This window comes from Electrona antarctica (assembly GCF_951216825.1).
Source record: "Electrona antarctica genome assembly, chromosome: 9".
Lineage (NCBI taxonomy): Eukaryota > Metazoa > Chordata > Actinopteri > Myctophiformes > Myctophidae > Electrona > Electrona antarctica.
The window spans coordinates 35,901,356-35,916,227 of record NC_136790.1 but is presented as its reverse complement, the minus strand read 5'-3'; the positions used below and the strand labels follow the sequence as shown (position 1 = coordinate 35,916,227).

The 14,872-nt window shown below is 43.5% G+C and overlaps 1 protein-coding gene across 2 annotated transcripts in view; it reads right to left on the bottom strand.

Moving 5' to 3' along the window:
* The window catches only part of phf2 (PHD finger protein 2), a 46,877-nt gene extending 32,262 nt beyond the window's left edge, over nt 1-14,615 (bottom strand). For both annotated transcript variants that reach the window (XM_079509954.1, XM_079509955.1), the window contains exons 1-3: nt 14,241-14,615; nt 1,206-1,291; nt 845-959 (exon numbers count right to left, since the gene is read on the bottom strand). In XM_079509954.1, coding sequence (XP_079366080.1) covers nt 845-959; nt 1,206-1,291; nt 14,241-14,344 — 305 coding nt within the window. In that variant the 5' untranslated portion in view covers nt 14,345-14,615. The remainder of the gene's footprint in view (nt 1-844; nt 960-1,205; nt 1,292-14,240) is intronic.
* Nucleotides 14,616-14,872: the final 257 nt, after the last annotated feature.

Below are 14,872 nucleotides of genomic sequence, written 5' to 3'. Positions count from 1 at the left end.
CACAGAACCCTGCTCAGGGCCCACAGAACCCTGCTCAGGGCCCAAAGAACCCTGCTCTGGGGCCAAAGAACCCTGCTCTGGGCCCAAAGAACCCTGCTCAGGGCCCACAGAACCCTGCTCAGGGCCCAAAGAAACCTGCTCAGGGCCCACAGAACCCTGCTCAGGGCCCACAGAACCCTGCTCAGGGCCCAAAGAACCCTGCTCAGGGCCCACAGAACCCTGCTCAGGGCCCACAGAACCCTGCTCTGGGCCCACAGAACCCTGCTCAGGGCCCACAGAACCCTGCTCAGGGCCCACAGAACCCTGCTCAGGGCCCACAGAACCATGCTCTGGGCCCAAAGAACCCTGCTCAGGGCCCAAAGAACCCTGCTCAGTGCCCACAGAACTTTGCTCAGGGCCCACAGAACCCTGCTCAGGTCCCACAGAACCCTGCTCTGGGCCCTACCCTGCTCAGGGCCCACAGAACCATGCTCAGGGCCCACAGAACCTCTGTTTCAGATTATGGCCTCTTTCTTATATTATTTGACAATTTGTTTGACCAGTTTTTATAGTAGTTTGTTGATTGCTTTTGATGCACCTTCTTTTTTCTTTTCTTTCTTTCTTTTTTTTTTAGTTATTAAAAAGGGTCTTAAAAGTCCTTGATGACAGTGTCCCCAGATGACAGTGTCACTTCACTGTCATCTGGGGACCCCCCCAAAATCATGTGGAGACCCCCCTGCTATGGGTCCCGACCCACAGGTTGAGAACCACTGTGAAAGGTAACCAATACAACCATGACAGAACTTCACGGGATCTGGAACATTTCAGTTTCTGGGTTAAAAGAAGCCAACAGACAGACTCTTACCTGGGAAACGTCCGGCTGCGCAGCTCCTTTATGAAAACCTGACTTCCATTCTGAACAGCTTTGATGTCTGTGCTCTGCCCTGTGTCTTGCTTGTTCCAATTCTTCTTCCTTTTCACTGATTATTAAAAGCAAAGAACAAGTTAAAACAAAAGATGTTAGTGGACACTGTCGTTAGCGCACATGACACACACAACATATGATAAGGCTGTGTGCATTCATAACGCGCGCGCGCACACACACACACACACACACACACACACACACACACACACACACACACACACACACACACACACACACACACACACACACACACACAGTGCTAATGTAACTGTAGTGTACTGTACTGTAGCTAACTCACATGTGGATTTTCCATGGGCCTTCTCACAGTTTGGACAGTGATAAATATCAATATCTGGAGCATCGTCCTCATCCACACCAACACAACTGAAATGATAAGAAATAAATACAATTACATTTTATTTACTAGGAAGTAGTAGTAATATGTACAGGAATGTGGAGGACCACAGCGTGAGCCACAGCAACAGCCTCCTTTAACAGTTAAATGCACACACAATACAAATGACTGACAGGAGACTGTCAGCATGCATTCACCGTTTGTGCGAGCTCATTTATTTATTTTCCCCAGTAAGTATAATAATAATAATAATAATAATAAACGTTGTTTGTATAGCACCTTTTAAGAACAGAGTCACAACGTCACCGTGCTTAACAGAAATAGAGCGCAAAAAAACACAACATACATCAATAGGCCTAAGATGGAAACCTCCCCATAAACTTGAGGTCTCACAATGGATCGTCTCATTAATGGACATGATCGCTCTGGAACTCTCTAGAGCTCGATCCAATGGGGCACAAGAAAACACACTTGACATCTTAGCCACAGCATTAGAAAAACTTAAATCATGCCAACATCTCTGACTGTTATTTTCTTTTCTTTTAATTTTATTTTTCCAATGGTAAAGTACCTGTCTTGCTTTATTTATTTAATATTATTACTATGATTGTTTTTGATGTATTGTAATGGACTGATTTAAAACGAGACTGATTTAAAACGAGACAGACTCTGCAAACCTGACCTCCAGGGTCAGAGCATTCCTGTAGGTCTGGAGAGGCTTATTGACGGTATAAGTCGGGGAGTCTATCCCCATTTCAATGTGCTAGATCCCTGGGAAATGCATTGCAACACCTACCATCAGTTCCCAGTACTTACAGCACACTTGAGTTGGCGGTGGCCGGGGTCGAACCCATGACCTTGTCCGAAGTCTACTGGCTGAGCTACCCGGACACAAATATCCCTGGGGGCATTTACTCATGTACCTCTGTCTAATACACAGTAAAGGAATTCTGGACTAAATGACAGACCATATCAGACCAAATCATGCCCAACAACAATAACATTGTTTTGACATTGGTTTCCCAGAGATACAAATAAAATGGTATCAAATGGGGGATAATGGTCATACAATATGCAGGGGTCTTCAACCGGGGGTGCGGGACCCCTAGGTGATCTTCTGAGTTACTACAGGGGGGCGGCCAAATCTTTCTCTAATACGAACCATTTTGTTGTTGTTTCTTTACTTTTTTTTTTTACATTAGCCAGTTGAACCCTAGCATTCCCTATTCTGCTATTCTGGGGGAACATTTTCAGAAAATAGCAGATCTACAAGCCCACAACGGCTGGGATCTTGTTATTTTAGGCCAGGAAATTTGATGTAGAGGGGGAAAAAGAACAGACAGAGCCAAAGAGTCAAATTTACAACGTTTGTGAACCACTGTTCCAGTGAACTCCTAATGTACCATACTGTATAGTGGCGTAGTTAATCTGTGTGTGTCATACACATTCTGAGGAAGATTTGGAGAATGACATTCCACAATTGACATTTGTCTGTGTACGGACATATGGATGACCCCTGGTCAAGAAAGTCAAGAGCTGCCACAGCCACAAGCACATTCTTTCCACGGGAGGGCGCTCCGACCAAACGCACTGTCCTGGGAGTTCCCCCCAGGCGGGCAGCTCTGTGTGTTTTCTTTTGGTTCCACTCCATTCCACACACAACCACGCACACACGCATGTGCGCAGCGCACGCACACACACACACACACACACACACACACACGCACACACACGCACGTACGTACGGCTTCCACTGTCAAAATAAAACAGAGGGCGGTGTCCAGCCTGCTCATGTTCACCCATCTATACAGAACCCAAAGCCATTGACACAGAGACTGTAAAGTAGCATTCTAACTCAATATTAAGAGTACTGAGTGTTCATATTGAATTAGAATGCTATAGTTGAGAAGCTATATAGTTGAGGTTTACTAGTGCTTCTCAATGTGGGGTATGGGGAGTGGGGACCCCCAGAGGTGTCAAATAAAATAGCCGATCTACAAAGTTATAGTGAAAGTGTGTCATCAACACACATTGCGGCTATATTTGCAAAACAAATACATAGATCTTCTTTTCCTTTCAGGTGTCGCCACAGCGAATCATCTGTCTCAATCTCACTCTGTCCTCTGGCTCCTCTTCTCACACCAACTATCTTCATGTCCTCTATAGGCCTCCTGCCTAGTTCCAACCTCAGCACCCTCCCGCGCACTCAGATCAGCCAACGCAGGGAAGCTGGAAGTACCCTCACTAAAAACGCCGGGACAACGCTCCACACGTCCCAAACTCTTCTCCCTTCTGGCCCCAAAACTGTGGAATGCACTTCCCGTTGCAATCAGAACTGCAGCATCACTCCCGATCTTCCGCCGTAGTCTGAAAACCCACCTTTTCAGACTCCATCATGGATGGCCCATAGCACTTACCCTACCCCCTTAGACAGCACTTTTTAGACTTAGATAGCATTTGAAACAGACTTATAGCATGTCATGTAGACAGCACAATAAGTGCATTGTATGTAGTCATAGCACTTCATAGTATATATGTACAGCATAGTATAGCATATATGTATAGTTTATATGTATAGTGTCATTATATAGATATGTTCTAGTTATAATTTATGTATAGTGTCATTATATAGATATGTTCTAGTTACGTTCTTAGCTTACGCATGTTTCGCGATAAATGCATTTTACATATGTGATGTATTCCCATGCTTTTTGTTCTTGCTTAATGTAAATCGCTCTGGATTAAGAGCGTCTGCTAAATGCCTAAATTGTAAATTGTAAATTGTAAGCATCCTTCTACCTTCTATAATACTCACTCCAGTCCTCTGTACATGTCCAAACCATCAGTCTGGCCTCTCTGGCTTTATTTCCAAAACATCTAACATGCGCCGTCCCTGTAATGTACTTGTTCCTGGTCCTATCCATCCTTGGTACTCCCAGAGAACCACAACAGAGTCTCTGCTATACCCCCAGCTCTACTTCCTGACTTTTCTTCAGTGCGACTGACTGTCTCTAAAAATCATTAAAAATAGCTGGTCTCACCACCATCTTGTACACCTTCCCTTTCATTCTTGCTGATACTTTCCTATCAGTCAGTAGAGCTCTCGCCTTTGGACGACAAGGTCACAAGTCGTGCGGTACATACTGGGAGCTGTGGCACTCCAACTCAGCAATCCATCTCCCAGGGGTCTAGCGCATTGTACCGTAGATAACGTCCTGCGTTCTCGGCTGATACCGACAATAAGCCCCTCCGACCAACTTACTATACTGTAAAAACAGTGAAAACAGTGAACACAGCTAAATGCAGTGAGAGGGCAACGTGTTTCTGCTGGTAAACACCACCACACTACTCTAGTGACTGAGTTCTGCTGGTATAGAGGGAAATGATTGGTACAAAAATGTAATTATTGTTTTGTTATGTAAACACAGGAAGAGTTACATGCTATGCCTTTAAGGCCCCATGAGACATGTCCCATCCAGTGGTCTCTGGGTTGAGACTCTTAAACTGTATGCTTCACCTACTGTGTCCCTTTCAGATGCCCTACAGCAGTGATTCTTAACCATTTTAATTTCAAGGATCCACAGTTTGGTAATGCATTAGGCCACTGACCCCCATAACTCTATGAGTGTACACTCTCAGAGTTACAGACCTGTAATGCTATGCTCATGAAGCACATGAAGATAGTACAAAGAACGTTTGCAGCTGCCACAAAAGCAACAGCTACATAGCTACAAAAAAGGTTGAGCTGGTTTCGACTTCAGCTACAAAGATGAAAAGCTATATGCTGTGTAACTTTGTATCTTTTGAATCTGCCAGTGTGAACGCAGCATAATGGTCCATCAGTCCTTTAGTTAGTAGTGGTGACCCCCCTCAAGGACCCCCGGCCTCGAACCGCACTTATGCTGCATTCACATGGAATCAGGCAAGCGGTAGACGGCAAACCAGACTTTATTTTTGTGGACGGGAGCAGGACGGTAAAAGGAACATGCAGGACGGCGCGGCAGCCTGGCAGCCAGAACCGGCGACGGTAAAGGCAGACGGCATCAATGTTAAAATATTGAATCTTTTTACCGTTCCGTGCCGTCCAGCAGGTTTTGCCGTTTGCTGTCAACCGCTTGCCTGATTCCATGTGAATGCAGCATTACTGCAGCAACTACTGCCCTACAGCCTAATGAGCCCATCTCAGTAAATAATGCATTGATATTAAAAAGAAAATTTACTTTGTAATTTACACTTTTGAATACTAAAATAGTATGTATTTTTAAAGCAAATAATGCAGTACTTTATCTCAAGTACAAATTTGACAGAGCAACTTTCACTGTAATTGTCTCCACCAGGCCGATGGCATTGGGAGAGAGTATGTTTTTCACTCCGTCCGTGTGTGTGTCCTTCCTTCCTTCCTTCCGTCCTTCCGTCCGTCCGTTATCAGCTAATCTCCGGTACCGTTGGCCCGATCCATGCCAAACTTTGCACACACACTCCATGGATGCCAACGATGAACCTCTGCCCCAAATATTCCTCAACGGCCCGTTATAGCGCCACCATGAGGCTGATTTAGGCAAAACACATTTCTGTAGATTACTCATACACATTTTATCCATACATCACACAATTCGGTATACACTATCTCCATAGTCATGTGATCAACACAGATCTGCACAATTTCCCATGTTCCATCCTGATTGGCTAATATTGGCTTCCAAAGCTCACATGATTGGTCCGTTTCGAACAAAATGCCACAAATCACAAACACAGTGTGCAATTTCCGTGAAATTATACACGCACATTTCCACTAGGCCGAGGACGACATGCCACTCATTATTTTCCGAATCAGCCTCATGGTGGCGCTATAACAGGCCAATTCCTGTTTTTAGCTATAACTTCATCAATCTGTATACAACTTATGTATCCCTACTCCCTAGAGGCCATGGAAAAACATTGTCTCTGCATCCCTCCACATCTGCCGGTTATAGCGCCACCATGAGGCCGATTTCTGCTAAACACATTGCTTATGTTAGTCGCACAGATTTCATCCAAATCTCACGCAAATCGGTACACATGATCTCTGTAGTCATGTGATCAAGACGAGTCTGTTGGATTTATCAGATTCTACACTGATTGGCTAACATTGCCTTCTAAAGTTTTCAGGAGTGGCCCGTTTCGTTCAAAATGCTGCACATGTCCTGCTCATCCACAATTCTATCCTCAGAGATTCTATGAGTGATCTGGCTCTGCATTTCCTCAACAAAATGAAGAAAATTGTTGCAAAAAACAAACAAACAAAAAAACATGTTTATATTACTCCTAAACATTTTGCCAAACATCACACACACTCCTATCGTCCTGGTGGAGAGAGACCTGTGCCCAGAAGGGCACTTTTTCTAGTTGACTAATATTTTAGTTAGTCCATCACCAGACACAAAACAGGTGTATTATTTCTGGTAAACATGCATATTTCTTCCTTTCTTTCTTGGTCTCTTGGATGCTCTAGATCTGCAATAAATAAATTCCCACAACTTGGGGACCAACTGGCATCTTCCAAATACCTTCCTAGAGGCCATAAGAGACGTAACGAAGCACGTGTTCGGCTGCTGGCCTTAATTACATTTAATGCATATGAGAGCAGAGCAGGCCATCTATCACATCTGTTCAGGAGACCTTCAGCTAACCTACGCCATGGTTCACTGTAGCAAACACTGCTAATAATAATAATAGCACATGTTGGAGGGTAAACAAAAAACACAACGTATTTTTAGCACTGAAACAGTTAATCTATTGTTATGGTTTGGCTCTAAGGCCATAACAAAGAGGGGAGACCAGATGGAGTTAAATCAGCAAAAAAGTGTTTTATTATGTGTTCTAAAAACTGATTGATAATTGTTAATTTTAAGAAATAATTTATCCTATTTTGGGCATGATATTGTAGCGTCTCTGTCGGGTGGAAACCTCATGTCCAAAACTGTTACTTTTCAGGATTCAAATTCAAATGTAGCAAAATAGGAGATCTACAAGCTCAAAGTGTATTGCTATTTTCTGATAATTTTGCGTGAAGCTGTATGACGAAAAGTTAAAAAATTCTTCATAGACTTAAACTTAACAAGCTCACAAGGGGGCTGTGACACCTTGTGAGCTTGTAGATCGGCTATTTTAACTATTTTTGCATGACACCATTATGTGGCAAAGCATAAAATGGGTGGTTAATCCTTTTTTAATACATTGTATTATTTGTATTATCAAAAAAGTAATCGATAGAATAATCGTTTGTCAAAAGTTGCAGGCCCAAATTGGTCAAGGTGTCAGTGAAGAATCTCTCCTTCTCATTCTAGAAGAATGCTGTAATACTTCCTGATCACACAGGGTTATGGTGAGCTTATAGTATATATGGCTTTGTAGTAGTATACCGCTTTACAGTATAGCTTATAGGCAATATAGCTTATCCCAATAAGGCGGTCCGCGGGCCAAATCCGCCCGCTAATCAAGTTGGACCGGCTGGCGGAAGAGTTCTAAATGTGAGCTTACCATAATCACAGTAATCCTTAATCAATTCCATCATATTCAAGGGCTTTTGGAGACATGAGACAGACTCCATGCAGTCATTTTCAGTAGAGCACTGCAGAGGGCGCGCATGCGCGCGCGTGCGTGCGTGCGTGCGTGCGTGCGTGCGTTTGTGCGTGTGTGTGTGTGCGTGTGTCCAGCTGATGGTCGTTGACCATCATTAATGCATCAAGGAAGGCTGTTGCTGCACTGTCAACATCTAGATAGCGTCTTAAATAAAAGTTATGAAAATATGGTAGCGCGTTGTCAAGTGTAGGCCTACATATGAGATTGATAGCTCAGGGGGGCAGTCCGGCCCCCTGAACAATTTATATTATACTATACCATACTATATGGGTTTATATACAGCTTTACGGTATATAGATTTATAGCTTATATGGGTTTACATTTACAACAGTGTACTATCAGAAAACATAACAGGGTGCCACATGATGTATGACAACTATGCAATGATGACACTATCTAAGTAGCCTACATTTACTCATATAACAAGATAACAAGTGAAATTGGAAGTTATGAAACAAAACAAAAACAAACAAAACAAAATTGGAACTGGAACACTATAAAAGCAAAACTGAAGCTGATAAATGGGGTTCTCTCGTCTCTCTTCTCTCTCTCATATCAGGTCTCCCGACCCGATATGAAAATTAGATCATAAGGTAAACCAAGGGTTCCCAAACTTTGCAGCTTCAAATAATGATATTTGAACTTGGGACCCCCCCACCCTGACAATCACTTGGAATTGTAGACTTCACATTTAGTTTGACTCGGTTCCCCAGATAACTATTGTGAAAATAGACAATCTACAACTCACAACGCCTCGCAGAGCTTGTAGATCGGCAATTCACTTTTACAATTACAATTACCTTTTTTATGTAATATTTGCCAATTTGGTATCTTTTAAAAGTCATTAGATTGTAACTTTGGAAATGTGCAGATAACTTACACACTTATACTGCATGTTGGTTTGTTTACTGTTGAGTGAGAAAACTATGTTGCACATTAAGCTAATCATCTCGGGACCTCCCAAAGTAATTTGGGGACGAACCTCCTGGGGGTCCCCATCCCCAGTGTGGGACGAACCTCCTGGGGGTCCCCATCCCCAGTGTGGGACGAACCTCCTGGGGGTCCCCATCCCCAGTGTGGGACGAACCTCCTGGGGGTCCCCATCCCCAGTGTGGGAACCACTGAGGTAGACAACAATGAGTTTGATTTGGTGCAGCTCCGCAACGAGTGGGACTCGGAGAGCTGCATGACGTAATGATTCGAACACAAACTGTGTGCTGGACGAAAGAGGGGGGGTCATGGTTAATCACACACTGGGGCCATGCATGCAACGCAGCGCGCTCACTGCAATGACACTGTTACAATGCAAAAGAAACATGAGCTACTATTATGCTGTCTTACTTGTAAAGGACAAAGACGCTAATGAAAGGACCAGCAGAGGGAATTCCCTGTCCCCAAACATTCAATGCAGAAAGACCAACACAAACTACTACTGCACTGTTCATGGATTTATGAAAAGCACTGATTAGCACGCATTTTCATTTCAAGGACACCCAGTTTTATATTAATTAAATTATATGTTGATATGTTGACTCCTTTTTTATCTCTGGGATCCTAATCTACACTGTAAAATCCTCAGTGTTAAAGGGGTATTTCACTTTAAAACACCTCTGGGGTCATTTTAACATTTACTTGTATGTGCATCCCAGACAGGTTTAAGATGCTTGATTCAGGCCTGGGCCATGGCTCAGTGGTCCAGGCACCTTGGCTGGTAATCCAGTCTGGCAGTGTGCCGCGGGTTCGACTCCCGATCCCGACGGCCTTTACTGCATGTCTTCCCCCCATCTCTCTCCCCATTTCCTGTCAGCCTACTGTCTGTCCCTCCATAAAAAATATAAAATAAAGGTGAAAGCCACAAAAAACAACATTAAAAAAAAAGATGCTTGATTCAATATTTAGATATATAAGTTTCATCAGTCACGCCGGCCCCTCCTATATAAACCCATTAAACTTCAACTGTGTTTTCAATTAGTCCAACATGGTTAAAATGGTGACAGTGGTGAAGTTACAATATAGGAGGGGGTGTGTCTCATGACTTTAATATCAAATATCTAGTAAATATTGACTCAAGCAACTTAAAAAGGGGTGCACTGGGTGCACACAAACACCAGAGTAGACGTTAAAATGTCCCCAGATGTGTTTTAAAGAGATATACATACCCCTTTAATTTAACTCTAATGTACAAATGGAACATTCTCATGGCAGAGTATTATCTGATATACTCAGAGTTACAGAGCCATAGGGCCCATTTAGCTGTGGACCCCCCGGAACCCCCTCAAGGACCCATGGGGGTCCCCAGAACTACATGTTGAGAACCAGTGGTCTAAAGAAATGCTACCCTAATTTACCTAAAACTTTAAATCCCCTTTTTTTCAGAGATTCAGTTCTTCTGCCATTCTCATGTAAATGTCCCTCCACTTAAGAATTAACAACATCACTCACTGGATTATCATTCTCCATAATCCTGTTTAAAGGGCGCTGTATTTACAAGCACTAATTTAAATTAGCAAGAATAACCACTTTCATTTACAATGTCACACCAATGTCCATCACAAACTGGTCTTTGAAACAGCCCCTTAAAGGAGTAGTTCACCCAAAAAAGAACTTATTTTCTATCAATTACACACCCTATGAAGCCCTGAAATCATGGAGATTTATTGCGACGGTAGGTCGCAGATTACTAGGAAAACTTGCAAAACATGTCAGTCGTTCCGTTAGTTGTTCCGTCACACCACCATATATGGCCGTCAGTCCCGCACGCCTCGTGACACATCACGCCACCATATATGGCCGTCAGTCCATCACGCCTCGTGACACGCTCCATATGGCCGTATCCATATATGACGATCACGACACTGACCTCATCAAACCCTGGATAGCCATGGAGATGACTGGATCATCACCTAGATCTGCATGGAGCTGGCCAGCAACTCTTCATCTGACCTCAAACCTCAAACCCTTAGATCTCCATATATGGAGCTGACCTGTTCTGACATTCCATATGTTGATCCTTCCCCACCCGTACTTCCTCTTCGATGTCTCACTTTTGACTGATACCTGTCCATTCAAACTCTATACGGGCCCGCCCCAAAGTTATTAGTGTAGCCGCACCCGGCAGCCGGCAAAAACTAGAGTTCTCAACAGGCCCGAAAATTAAGGCCCGGCCCTAACTGGGCCCTCATCAAACCCTGTACATTCAAGACACTGCCCCCGCTGCCACCCTTAGATCTCCATATATGGAGCTGACCTGTTCTGACATTCCATATGTTGATCTGACCTCATCAAACCCTGTACACTCAAGACATGCTCCATATATGGCCAGTACAGAATTCATATGTTGATCTGACCCCGCCATGCCAAAGCGCCAGCACTCGCCCAGCAGTCTGCCGTCACCCAGGCGGATGCGTGCACGCGAACTGTCGCTTCTCGCCCTCAGGGCATCTTACTGGTTAACCTGCTTTCTATCCCTTTCCCTTTGGCTCTCACTATCCTTTCTCATCTCAAGGAAAATGACAAACTGATGGAGTGTACATGTAAAAAAAAAAAAAAAAAGAATTCAACCACTTATTTACCCATGTACACCTGTGGCGTGACAAATAAAACTTATTCTGAGCTAAATCAACTGTCTACATTAATTGCAATGCAGTCTTATTCAGTGTTTGATTACCTGGCAAATAAAATAAAGCTACACCGGATATTGTTGCAGTAACATTTTTCCAATCCTCTCTTCCCCCCCGGAGCAATAACAGTTTGATATAAAACTGAAGGGGCAGGTTCAAATCCCCTCCCTTCCTCCGTAGTTGTATCAAGGAAACAGCGGGTGTGTGGGCGGGGGAGATACAGTGGTAATAAAGCATAAAGCCATTGAGAACATTCAGACCATGCTGACACTAGCATCATCATACATACAGCGCTCTCTAAACCACACAATGGAGCTGACACCATATTTATACACCGTGGCGTCCATCCGGGGACCACCAGGGGTCCAAATGGACTATTACGGGTCTGTAACTGAGTGTGTACACAATGGAACCAAATGGACCTGGTTCCATTTGCACACTCTCAGAGTTAAATTGTACAATGTACAGTGTAGTTTGGGCTCCCCGAGATAAAAAAAAATGGTGTCAAATGGGGACCATGGCCTGTTGCATATCAAACTGGGGGTCCTTCAAAAATAAATAAAAAGAGGTTAAGAATCAGTGATTTACACTCACTACTGTCCTGGAACATGACACAGATCAGTCATCTTTAGTGCATCTGTGTACAGTACAGTACAGTACAGTACAGTACAGTACAGTACAGTACAGTACAGTACAGTACAGTACAGTACAGTACAGTACAGTACATGAAGGAGGACATAAAGTTTACAACACATTTGAGAGGAGATGATGGGAGCTCTGTTCCGTGTACTCAAGAGCTGGAGAGACAGGGAGACCGCTGTTTAAATAACCATATACAAACACTCTTGCAATGGTTACTATAAGAATATAGAGCTATTTGAAACGTAATTAAAACAAAAATGTAATCACGTAGCCTAACAGTACCTTAAACTACCGGTACACCCATTTAAAACTCAACTCACTTTCACACTCACTTTCACAACATCATATCAGACAAGGGTATTATAGACCCTACAGCCCTTACAGTCCTTGAGAGGGTTCCAGGGGGGTGAGGGGTCCCTAGTTAAATGATTTATGATAGTTAAGGAACCAAATGGAACCATATACAGGTCTGTAACTACAGTGTAGGTCCCAGACATGAAAATCATATCAAATCGGGTTTGGTGGTCAATTGCATATAAAACTTCACTGCTCTTGAGTATTGTTCCATATAATAACGTATAGTATAGCCTATACGTAGTATGTAAACGAAGATTTTTTTTTGTTTATTTGCAGTTTTAGATTAACACTTTTAGAATGGCTTTGAATATCTGTGATAGGCCTACTGATTTTACAGTAAAGATACTATAGGCATATATTAATTTCACCACTATTATTATTATTATTATCATCATCAACATCATCATCATAACAATGACATGCTATAACACCATTTTTGGACAAATACATCCCACTTTTTAGAGACAACATCCTGCAGTTTAGTTAAGAGGCAGCTCAAACAGTATAGGCCTAGTAATAATACTGTAATAATTTAATTTAATATAAGCTCCATCACTCTTTGGTTGAGTCTGGGGCTTGTTACACAATACAAGCATCCGTTTAATTTTGTAACTTAGTTAAATGTACATGCAATTGTAAATGCAAATGGACACTGAGTCTCAAAGATAAATGAACACTGCATGGCAATTTCATATAGTGTAGCCTATAACTACATGGAAAACAGTACAGCAGCAAAGGGTTAATGTTCAGGCGCGTAAATACCGTTCAATGGTCGGAAATGCTTGTGCGTGAAGAAGCATCTAAGTTCAACAAGGATCCGTTTCATATGATCAACAGATATTACACTGCAATGTGCAATCAATGACCGCCCAATAATGACACTGCAGTAACGCAATAATAAAATATAAAGCTGATAGCCTGATATAATAAGATGGATTTGTCATTTGTCGGAGCTCATGTGGGTGATATAGGCTACATCATGCATGGGTGACGCGACTGACTGCCCTACAGTAGATTTTAACACAATAAAATAAACATGAAACAAAACTATATCCACTAAAGTATGTTTTTCTTCACAGCTATAGCCTATATGGATATTGAATATGAGCTATTGTCAGCCATAGCTGCTGGCAGCTAAGCTACAGCTGAGCTCGCTCCCAGCATATTGGATCGGTGTATAATATGTAGTGTTCTTGGAACGTTGTGGTTGTAAATACATGGAATTAAATGCAGCGTGTGCAGACGCATCAAATGCAGTCTATATGGACGGCGGGCTGAGAGACATAATGTCTCTCTCGTCCGACAGAACAGACGCTGCTACATTGTAGCGATCCGTCCCGTTCTGCTGTTCACAACAATGATCCAACAGACCAACACTCAACACCACAGTGACCGTCACCACACAATACGTCCCGATCGATAATCGCACCGGCGTGCGATCCGATCGCTCTGCGATAACGGCGTATTTTCACAATAACAAAAAAAAGCGGGGTGAAATCTTGTTTTTTTTTCAAGTATTCACATTAAATAAAATCGTCCCCATACAACACATAGCCCTCAGTCAAGCTCTGTGTGTTAGAGAGAGGCTATAACTCCGCCTTCTTCTTCTTGTTCAGGCGGCCTCGGTCTCCTAATGGAGCAACAAAGCTGTCAAACAGGCTGTTAATACGGCGATATAGCAGCGTTATTGCGGTGCAAAGCCCACCAGAACCCCCGCGACCCACAGGAGCCCGCTCACCTGCCGTGGAACCAGTCCTTGCATTCGTCGCACTCGATCATAAACTGCGTTACGTCGTAAGGTAATCTGCAGATGCAATACACGGGTACAGTCGCCATGTTCATGAACTAAAAACTACGTCGGACGGAGACGGAGGGGCCACGGCGGGCAGGCGCCTACCGCCCGTCCTAAAACAATAATATACACAATATGACGATGATGAGGAGGAGGGTGATGATGAGGAGGGTCCGTCCCGACGCTGCTGGACATGCAGCCTTTATTCCTTTCTTTTCTTTAGCAATAAATCCACAGGATCTTCCTCATCTCATGTCTTCAGCCTCTCCAATCCAGCCAACACACCGACCGAGCGAGTAGCCTAGCAGAGAGCAGAGCGCAGCACAGCACAGCGGACCCAGCGTTGCATTCACAAGAATAATCCCCGCTGGAGGAGCGAGGTCCTCCAATGCATTATCGTGTATGTGTCAGTGTTGTGCGTGTGTGTACTCTGTACGGTGTGTGTGTGTGTACTGTGTTTGTGTGTCAGTGTGCGCGCGTGTGTGTCAGTGTGTGCGAGTGCATGTGCCCCCCGGTGACTCTACGGCGGCGAAAACGCTCACACGAGAGAAAGAAACCAATAAGCACGAGAAAAAAAA